Here is a 10,927-nt window from a genome sequence, read left to right as displayed (position 1 = left end):
TAATTTCTAAAATTTATATAAATATTTCAATGAATACCTTTAATTGGGTATCAATTTTCCTTTTACAAACCCGTCCTAAAGTAATGGTGAGGGAAAACCATACACACTAGATGTACCCCAAAACTTGTTTTAGTGAAAATTGATAAAATCCCAATCAACACACACAATGAAACAAAACCTAAGATTTGACTCTTGATTGCAGTAAATTAGGTCCAAGGGTAATCCACCGTCTAAAAGCTCAAGTTAAAATGCATTAAAAAAGAACGAGTCTTGACACTGCAAAAGAGATAGGGTCCACAAAATACATGAAAAAGGCATGGCCTAGGAAGCAAGCCTCAACATAGAAAAGAGTACTCCGCAGTCTACCACAACTTATGTACAGCATTTTCATCAGAAGAGGCATCTGAACTTCATTCAACAAAAAGAACATTGGGTTGCACACATTGTCCTGCAAAAGCCTTATTCAGTCTTAAACCGTTCACATGAAGCTAGATAGGGACATTACTCATGTACAGCTTTTTCATCAAAAGAGGCAACCTAAGGCCTCAGTCAACAAAAGAACATTGTGTTGCGCACATTTTCCTGCAAAGGAGGCATCTGAGGGACCGGAACAGCACCAGCACCACTCCCTCCACCATGGCTTGTAGTTGTCTCAGACTTTTCCTCAAATTTCATGAAATGCCCCAGCTGGGTTGCCGCCAAGTGTGCATAGCAAATTGGGGCAACTGCAGAGAGGTAGATAATTTATTGACAAGTTTCCATAAACAAATACATAAATAGCATGAATTAAAATAATGTACAAAAAGTTATTACCAACAGAAATGGCAGTGGTGCTCCTCTGATACCTGTCATATTCACAAACAATATACTTTGGTTAGATTGATCGCAACTCAAACTATAAAATAGGTTCAAAGTTTTCACTTACACGTATGATAATGAATGGACAAGCTCTTGTAGCTGATCCGGAGAGAAACCAATTTCATCTAGCAGCACATGGTAATGGGTAGGCCTGCTAGTTCCCTGAGCACAATTTAGAGGGGAAATGGTAACTATAATGTCTTACACTAACTTTCCCACACATAACTATTTTTATTAGATATCACATCTTTACATTGAAACTACCATCGAAGTTAATATCAGCTCTGCCATTCAGTTACAAACAAGCGGAATAAAAAAAAAGGTAGTCAGGTCTAATTTAAAAGGCTTGCACATTTCAAGGAGAGGACAATTAGAGGGAATAAACGTATTAGGTAGCTTCACAAACCAAGCCACAAGCATTCAAAATCAAAACTACTAAAATAATATACAGCACATTCATGTACGTATATTAAAAAGCAAGGATACTCACTATCATTCCAGCATGTGCACAAAGGTAGAAATCATAATTTCTGGGGTGACAAATTTTATTGTCGATAACGGTTCCTACAAAAGACAAGATTGATAAATAGGGGAACAGATGGCTTCCATCTAAAAAATCTTACTGCAGAAAACTAGAACACTTGCCAGGAGGGACATTGTCAGGAGAGCCAGGCTGGAAAAATCTGGTGTGGTGATTCTTCTGAGCAACAATTACTGTAAACTTTGGCTCCCAATTTTCATCAAGAAATTTGCAAGCCTAAAATTTTAAAGATTAGTTCTGAGACTAAAATGATCTGTACTTAAAAAGCACAATTGGCCAGCATAAGTACCTCAATTATACTATCAAGTTCAATATTCAAAACTTGATTGAACTGTGACTCACTAACTCCATCCCTACATCAGATAGAAAGGAGAACAAACACTGTTCAGTTGAAGCAGAAACGTAAAACATATTAACATTAAATCAATATATCAGAATGCATCAGCTTAATACTTCAATCCATACAAAATTAATAGAAGGCTAACACAAAATATTATTTGAGATAGCACAATAACTGAACCACTTGAAAAGGCAAACATGGTTTAAAAACAACAAAGCCTGCTCACAATAGGTGATGACTTGCCAAAAAACTTGAATATTAACAGTTGTAACTACCAAAATGGAAAACGAGAAATAACGGTAAACAATTAATAGAAGCTGCATTTTTTAAAAAGAAAAAAAAAACCTGAATATGATAATATTTTCTGGTTTTCTCCTTCCAGAAGTTGAATAGAAATCAAGCAGAAGTTCCCTGCAAAAATTGGAACCCATCAATCTAGACAGTCCTTATACACCGATCATCAGGGAAAAATAGCCAGTAAAAATTAATAGAACTACAAATAATAATTTGAACTTTAGCTCTGACAAGACAAAATGAAAACAAATATTCAAAAAACAGCACAAATTTATATTCAAGCATCAGGTACTACAAAAATATCATTGCAGTTGTTAAATAATTTATGAATTACTTAACCTCATGATGCCTTCATCATCCTTTTCAGACACTTGCTTGAACAAATTATCTATCATTTCAACCTTTGCAGATTGGGTACGAACACAAGCCCTGTATTTAGATATCAGAGGCCACTGTCTAGAGCTGACCACCTGCATGAGCATGTTTAAACATCAGGCATGCAAGCTAACACTAAAAACTGGTATACTTTCACCCAAATTTAGGCTTAGCACAGACAAGATTTAGAAAGAAAAACAAAAGACCAACTGTCATTTACCGCAGCAATAGAAGGAATATCAGTCTGCCCAGGAGAGCCATGTGACACATCCATGCCCAGAATGAGGGTAGGAGCTTTGGAAACAATGGGAAGAGAAGGAGAAACTTCAACACCTAACAATGAATTCAATCCACCAAGCTGCATAACGATAAACAAATTCAATGGGGAAAAATCCTTCAATGAATAGTCAACTAAGAAATATAAAACAATTATACCAAGCCTCAAGAAAATAAAAGGGGAAAGGCATTAAGGTATTAGTTATTTGGAGTGACATTACAGACTACAGACAAGAAGCTTTAGCGGCCTGCAATAAAAATAAATCATCACAACCAGGTGATAACTTAGTATGTGGGATTGGTCATGAAAGCGTCCACCACACTTCATATATTTATGATATTAAAATGTTTTACAGGCATGTGCCTATATGAACATGCTGTACACTATTTACAAAAACATCACTAGACTATAAATACCTTGGCATTGATCTTCAACATAACATTGGTAAGGTATTGATCATTGACCCTTGAAGGACACATACACTGATTAATGATTCCAAAATCAGCAAGATTCTTCTTTTTCCATGGACCTTCAATGTCAAAAATAAACTTTTCATATAGGGTACACGAAAATTGTCTGGGTGTAAATAAATCATTAAAACCAAAATCACTAACCATAAATATCACAATTTTTCCGATCAGGAAGCAAACAGAGAAGGAACTGAGGAGCGCCAGGAAGTTTAGACTGGATGGTTTCAAACATCTTCTCCACTCTAACCATGGGTGGGGCACGCCTAAACTGAGGACTCTCATCAAACACATCAAACGGCTCCTCTATTGACTACAAAAATCAAAGATTTAAATTTCAGAGTAACCCTTTCACAGTTCACTAAATATAAAGTTACCGAACTTACAATTCCTTTCATATCTCCAATTCTAATCAGGTCTCGCACAAGTCCTCGTACATCACAGCGTGCTGAAAAGTTAGCAACAGCCCATCTTTCTATCTTTGACGGCTCCACAAACCTCTGAAGCATTCAAGTAACTAGAGTCTGAGGCGATATTGTCAAAAGGAAGAAAATAATAAAACTACACAGGAATATGAATAGAACTAAACTAAATACCTTGTTGCTAACATTCCATCTCCCATTCCTTGGATTGAGGTCCTCACCATTGCCAAACTTCAACTATTGAAGAAGATTCAATAATTATTTTCAAACCATAACAAAATATTATTGACACGTATCATTAGCAATGAGGAAAACAATAATTAATTGTTCACAATTAAGTAAAATGAGTCTGCTTCATTCCGCTTTTAAAATAAATAATTGCTTCTTTATTCCAACATTGTGATCCTCTGAAAAAATAAAGCAATTATTTCTGGGGAAAAACTATTTACATAAATTAAGCCATATACTAAGAACCATTTAGCACAAGCAGATATAGAGTTACATAAATTAGAACACTTCAAATTGCATTTTACAACATCAAATGAACTGCAAAAAAACCAAGTATGGAGATTACAAAAACAAAATCTTATTCCACCAGAATATCAACAGACTTAAATTAAAAAATAAATAGTTCAGGATTTCCTTAATGGAAAGCATAAAAAATAGTATGGAATTGCCTAATGGGCTAAGGGCAAGCATAAACTTTAATAACTTCAAATTATGACCACCAACATCAAGGCATAACCACATCCTTGGTAACAAAGCACAAAGCCATTTCTTAATTTAGGCAATCGTTTGATAGATACCCATCCTTGGTTAATTACATGTTAAATACTCATTGACAGATAGTAACAAGATATCAGTAAGTCAGCCTTGATTAATTGGAAAGGCAAGAGTAGAAAAATAAGGTATCCTTTCAATAAGAAAAAGGGATGGACAGTGAGATTTTATTTCTGGATTAGGAGAAAATTCAGATTGTTGTGGAAAGAATCCCAATTATGACCCATGTCTGTTATATTTTAACCACAGAAGAAAGTTTTGTTGATAGTAAATGCTATTTTCTTAAGATAAAGCATATAAAACCATATTATGGGTTACTTAAGAGGCCGATTTCTATCTTTTTTATTTAAATGGGAAAATAGAAGTTTAAAATGATATTTGCTACTAGGTAAAGATGTAGATCACTTCGCAAGCTATCTCTAGACATGGCACCCATAATATTAAAGTAACAACGTCATTCCCGTAACCACGTAAACCATAAAGAAAATATCATTCACTTTTAGATGTTTTAATGCAACACAAATTTAACAAAAAGATTCATAAACACAATGGAATGAATACACACACACACACACACATATATATATATACCCTTGCTGCAGGCAAACCATAAAAAAAATAACATCCACTTTATATGTTTTAATGCAACATAAATTTAACAAATTGATTCATAAACACAATGGTATGAATATATACATACCCTTGGTGCAGGCAAAACCCGACCCTCCACTTCAGTGAAACCAGTGCTTATAGAAATTCCACAATTACGGAGCAAAGGTTCAGACCCATAGTTGCTGCATCTAAGTGCCTTCAGCAGAAATGATAGTAAGATTCGTTATTCCAGACAAATGGATTAAAGTCGTATCACTCAATTTAGCAAAACAACTCACATCAGACAAAATTTTCATCCTATCTTGTGGCTTCTGCCGGGATTTCTCCACTAATGAGGCCCTTTGAAGGGTTGACAAAGCTTTTGTATACCGTTGCAGTGATACCAATTCACAAAGCTATAAAACCAGGAGAGAAAACCAGTAATTGATAATAACAAAAATATGCAAACTGAAACAATCTGTGCCCATTTTAATACTAACAAAAGCAGAATGAAAAAGTAAAAAGAAAACCCTCAATATACCTCAATGGGAAAATAAGTTGGCCGTTTAGGCTTCCCAACATTAATGCATGGAAGATCAGAAGAGTATCGCAAATCTATCTTTCGAACATTCACAAAATAATCATAAACAGTGATTTCCTCATTACCATCTCCACCATCCCCTCCACCTTTACCCTTCAAAGTAAAACTGCAAAATTTACACCATCTTTATAAACATCAACACAACACCAAATGAAAAACAATACAATGACTGTGCAGCACAATACACTAGGTATTAATAATTGGCCATGAACAGCCAAAGGAATTTAAGAAAATTTAAAAACAATACGTCTGCTCTCTGCATGGGAGTTCACTGAGCCCATTAATTTTGAATTCTTGATTGGATGGCTTGGTTTTAATCCTCAGATTCTTTAAGGTTCTTTTGGCCTGTTAGGAAAAATAATGTACAGATCAGACCTAAGCCTTGAAGATCAATGAAGGATAATGAAAATGTTTTCAGAGAGCATGTTCACCTTAGCCCAGTCAAGTTGAAAAGGATCTCTAACATTTTGATTGGAAATTAAGAAATCCACCACAGGCCCGGGAGTAATTATCATGGTAGTTGAAACATCTAATCAAATTTGAAATTGCAAGAATTAGACCAAATATATTGACTTGAGAAGATAGCATACAGGCAACAGATTTAACCTATGTTGAGAGACAGGCCACTCTGTGTAGCTCTAAAACTTGAATGGAATCCTCTACAGCCAAGAACACCACCTCCAACATCAGCAAAATTGTTTGGATCATTGTGGAAAAAGGATTGGCGTACAAGCAAGCAGCCTCTGCAATAAACAATGTACAGTTATATTATCTAGGTAATATTGTAACAATATTGAAAAAGATGCGCAGTTACTTATACAAGGAAAAAGAAAGCATTATTTACTTACTGTTTAGCAGCATGCTGCCTCAAAATTATATCAAGAACTCTAATGGCTTCTTGAAAATTCTCTGTCTCTTGACCACGTAAGGCATTGGTGATGGCCTGCATCGGAATTTTTGCTGCGTAGCTTATCTCTACTTTGAATGATTTTGAACGGTAAGGACGCCGCATTCTCTTTCTGTCACTCTCATTGTCCCCATTACCATCAGGACTGCAATTGCCATTGTTCCTAAAAATCAAACCCCAAATTAAAAAGATATCCTGTTGACTAAATAATAGGAAAGCCAACTTGTAGGGCCAAAACAATAACACGTCTTCTTCTTTCTACCTGTTAGAGGTGACATCCTCCAGAATAACTTCAAATTCAAGCTTATTCCGAGGAAGGGAGCCAAGAGTAAACAAACTTTTCTCCCCATCATATGCAAAGTCCTTACCATTTAAGTCAGAATGGTACGTTTCCTGCACCCTGTCCATAATCTTTCTCCCTACACCCTTACCTTCTACAGGACGCCCATCTTCATAAGTAAAAGCCACCTGTTTGCAAATATTATGTAATAATGTAAGCACCGAGTTCAAGTGACAAACTAAAATTAGGAAAACTCATAGAATAATAAACCAAAAGCAAATGAAGAACATACGCTATAATGGAAGAAATGTCCATCGCTTTTAGTGACATTAACTTTGAAGTGATTAGCTAGTAATTGTATTTTATTTCCTCTTGATCCCAGACCCCGTCTGGCAATTGGAAGTCGAGACACCTTTTTCTTTACAGGTTCAGCATGGGAGAGTACTTCTTCGGCTTTTAGAGGTACCACATTAGAGGGAACAACAGGAGGTGGTGGTGGAAGCGACCCCTCCTTCCCGTTTCCATCTGGCTCAAATGAATCCATGGCCTGCATATACAAAGTGAGGGATATAACGTAAAGCAGAGAATCGCATCCCATTATGCAGAAAATCACTATAACCCTACCAATAAGCAATTGGTGTGAAAACTACAAAAGATAAGTTGATGACTACTATCATAGGACAGCCATACTAAGTTTTTCACACATATACTAGGATAGAACTAAGCAGAGTTAATACTCAAATAATTTCATAAACTAAAATGTGTATCAAAGCAATCCTAGGAACCCACTTGAGCAAGGTTTTAATCAAAAGTCTACAGCCACAGTCATGCTGCAAAAAACATCAACGTTTTCAAAGCCTACAAAACCACAATTGCAGCTAAATCTGCGGCTTCTGTATAAGCTCTACACAACATTACTTGCCTCGGCCCCAATTTAAAATCATTTATTTGAAAAATCTTAAGTCATTGAAGCGCGCTTCCCAGAAAATAAAAATGCATTACTTTTTGTTGAAGATAATTATTAATTTCAAAAAAAAGAAAAAAACAACTAGAAGTTGATAAATTACATATACATATTGCAAGACTTGTTACTTAGAGTAGCAAAGGCTAACTTACTACTTTTAAAAAAGCCATCTTCGGTAAAAGCGACATCTAAAAGTTAATTACAAATCATTAACACAAATACCCACAAATCAAAGACATGCATGACAATAAATTAGGGTTTTTCACCTATCCGAAAATGTTCTAAAAGGAAAAACAAAAATGACCCCAAAAGCCACACATAACGACCCCAAAATAGCAAAAACAAAATCAAAATAATGAACAAAAAGTTGCTGCCACGAGTTATGGTTGTCAAAATCAACAGAAACAAAATGAAAAAAAAGATCCTTTAGAATAAACAGTCAAATAAGAGTCTGACGAAAAGCACTCCGAAATCCAAAAGAAAATTGTAAACAAGAACTTGCTTTTATATATTTCTGAAACAGAAAACATACAACAATATTTCAAATTCAGAAGTAAAAAACTACCAAAAAGAAGTCAGACAACACACAAGGTAACATTTCTAAACAAAAAAAAAGCGAACCCAACAAGAGAAACAACACAGTGTTGGAAAAATGGGAACCAGAACAGCAATGCAGCATTAGAATCACACCACTAAATGACTCTACCGAAACAACAGTTTCACTTCAAAAGGAAACAAAGAATCAACAACAGAGTAAGCAGAACCTGAAGAGGCAAAGAAAGGGAACCCTAACAATGTAAATTCTTCTGTAGAGGTAGAGAGGAAAATCACTGGGGAACACACTGAACCACGAAGGGAGAAGGTTCAGAATGTTTATATGGAGTTAGGTGTCAACACTGTTTTTAAAGTCTCTGAATGAGGTCATCTCTCTCCGGTGACCTGTGAAGAAAGCAGAGTCGTTGATTTAAGTTTGAGATTGGATGAAGGGATGGGATTGAACGAGGTGATTGGGTGCTGTGAACTCGATATTGAAACACACGCATGGCAAGACAATGGAGCATGTATTGTCAGTGAGCCCGTCTTGGGTTGGGTGCCTTTTGGGTTCACAAAGAAACTGAGAAATTAATGGACCGCTTCCTATTAATTTATTACCATTTTTCTAAATAAAGCAGTGTATTTTCTTTTATTGATTTGAGACATTATTATTATTGATATTATGTCAAAATTAACACCTATGTCCATGAATTTTATTTTTTTACTAAAATTCTGCATGCATTATTTCTTAATATTTCTCAAACATATATATATATATATATATATATATATATATATATATTTTTTAAGCTTTTGAATTTCTACAAATAAACGCTTAAATTCAATTTGAATATAGTTTTGACACTGATGATACGTATTGGAATTTGAAATTTACAGAGCAATTTTTTTATGGCAACAATCTCATACAAATTACGTGAAAATGAGTTAGATTATGTGGCTAATTCGGTCTCACAGGTTTAAAAAAACAAATTTTTTTTATACGAATCTATTTTTAATCTGGTAAATTGAATTTTTGCCAGTATTATTGGCTCACTAACCCATCTAGTTTAATTTAATTATTTATTATTTTGGATTTCAATATTATTAGTTATAACATCCCAAAAATATAATATAAAACCATACCATAGAATATTCATAGTTAACAATATTACAGTTTAGTTCTGAAAGAGAATAAGTACGTTTATGGCCGAACGACCTTACAACAATACTTCAGAATTTAAACTCTACAAAACAATGGTCTAGACCGAACGGTTCCAAGACTAAACTTACATCGATCGGTTATACAAAATAAGACTAATTCTAGCGACCGAACGGTCCTATGGTTCAGCTTTGACTTCCACTTCTTCCAAGGCTTCTTCCAACAACTCTTCTCCTTCTGCTCACATCCATAGGATGATCATTGCAACAGGAAGGACGACCAAACGGACAATACAGATAAGACAAAAAAATAGGGTAAGCTTATGTAATTTAATTAATTCAGTAAATCATATAATTCATACAATTTCTAAGCATTCATTAAATTAATCATGCAACAAACAATCATATACTTCCAGCCATAACCATACAGCAATACATGCAATGACCGACCACTTGACTCTAACTATCCGGACTGTATGAATTTTTTGTAGCTACGACGTTTGTGCACCCGGGTGATGTAGTAGCTGGGATGCCCTCAACAACTGCCACCCGAAGTTAGTCTGTTCCGTCCGAGTTCACCTTATGGACTAGGACCTCCTACCATTCTCACACATGACTTACTCCTCTCTACTTGAGAATGAGTAATCATAGAATATCAGGATAAACGTCAGCTAAGTATAACCACATTCATATTTTACCATCCAATAACAATTTATGAGATATTCCTCCCTGGAATACTCTTTCATATCCATACTATTTCATTCATATTACATTCCAAGTTCCATCATACTTCATTATCAATACATTCAAACTAAATAAAGACAACAATTTTCCATCTTAGAAGCAAGACCGAACTAGAGAACACCTTTTAGACTAAGCTAACCGAACCCTTAGTATAAGACCGAACGGTCTTTCACTTATCCGCAGAATAGGACCGAACGTTATTATCATGTTTATGAACGAGACCGAAAGGAATAACACTCCTTAGTAACTAACATGACCGAACGCTATTTACCAATTTAACCAGTTCATTGAACCGACTCCTAATAGTTTAAACTGAACACTACGAACCCGAGGCCGAATACTAAGACTCTAGGCCGAACACCATTTATTGAGACTGAATATTGTTTGACACCGAATACCAGTAACAGACTGAATACTATGAAGAAACCGAGAACTAGTACGATACTGAGTATTAATAATACTTAGCTTTAGTCTAAGACCGAACACTAAAGAGATCGAGTACTATTCTAAGACCGAGCACTGTAGAGACCGAATACTATTAAGTTTGGTCGAACACTCTTATTCCAAAATAGTAATAATAGATTATTTAACGAGACCAAGAGCTTAGTTCAAAACTGAACACTACTAAACTTATACCAAAAGGAAAGGATATATATATATATATATATATATATATATATATAACCAACCACGAAAACAACCTAACATCTATTCACATACTGAAAACGATTTAAATGTTGATTACTTAACTTATTTGAATACCCTAAATAGGCTGATGACTAAGTAGACATAGA

The 10,927-nt window shown here is 35.0% G+C and overlaps 1 protein-coding gene across 3 annotated transcripts; it reads right to left on the bottom strand.

The window, feature by feature from the left end:
* Positions 1 to 231: 231 nt before the first annotated feature.
* On the bottom strand, positions 232 to 8,778 carry LOC124830910 (protein argonaute 4-like). Of its 3 annotated transcripts, none has more exons than XM_047304777.2 (23): positions 8,462 to 8,778; positions 7,026 to 7,280; positions 6,716 to 6,921; positions 6,395 to 6,616; positions 6,153 to 6,289; positions 5,978 to 6,075; positions 5,794 to 5,891; positions 5,487 to 5,652; positions 5,245 to 5,361; positions 5,055 to 5,162; positions 3,749 to 3,811; positions 3,539 to 3,652; positions 3,300 to 3,465; positions 3,102 to 3,214; positions 2,629 to 2,766; positions 2,373 to 2,503; positions 2,085 to 2,150; positions 1,689 to 1,752; positions 1,504 to 1,615; positions 1,349 to 1,422; positions 926 to 1,020; positions 814 to 845; positions 232 to 725 (listed from the first exon to the last, which is right to left on the bottom strand). In XM_047304777.2, the coding sequence occupies exons 2-23, from the start codon at positions 7,275 to 7,277 to the stop codon at positions 550 to 552; spliced, it is 2,748 nt and encodes a 915-aa protein (XP_047160733.1). In that variant the 5' UTR covers positions 7,278 to 7,280; positions 8,462 to 8,778; the 3' UTR covers positions 232 to 549. The 3 variants fall into 3 exon arrangements, with proteins under 3 accessions (XP_047160733.1, XP_087972178.1, XP_047160732.1); XM_088116052.1 differs by having other exon boundaries at positions 8,491 to 8,778; XM_047304776.1 differs by lacking the exon at positions 8,462 to 8,778 and having other exon boundaries at positions 7,026 to 7,286.
* Positions 8,779 to 10,927: the final 2,149 nt, after the last annotated feature.

This window comes from Vigna umbellata, chromosome 5 (genome assembly GCF_029865625.1).
Source record: "Vigna umbellata cultivar VRB3 chromosome 5, Vumbellata_1.0, whole genome shotgun sequence".
NCBI lineage: Eukaryota > Viridiplantae > Streptophyta > Magnoliopsida > Fabales > Fabaceae > Vigna > Vigna umbellata.
The sequence above is the reverse complement of the archived record's forward strand: the minus strand, read 5'-3'. Positions and strand labels throughout refer to the sequence as shown.

What these genes read in the sequence shown, in the direction of transcription:
- LOC124830910 (XM_047304776.1), bottom strand. Translation starts at nt 7,286, where the DNA reads ATGCAGGCCATGGATTCATTTGAGCCAGATGGAAACGGGAAGGAGGGG. An exon ending in CTCCCATGCAGAGAGCAGAC is followed by an intron (nt 5,653 to 5,793) that starts GTATTGTTTTTA and finishes TAAATTTTGCAG; the next exon opens with TTTTACTTTGAAGGGTAAAG. An exon ending in TGTTGAAGATCAATGCCAAG is followed by an intron (nt 2,767 to 3,101) that starts GTATTTATAGTC and finishes ATCGTTATGCAG; the next exon opens with CTTGGTGGATTGAATTCATT.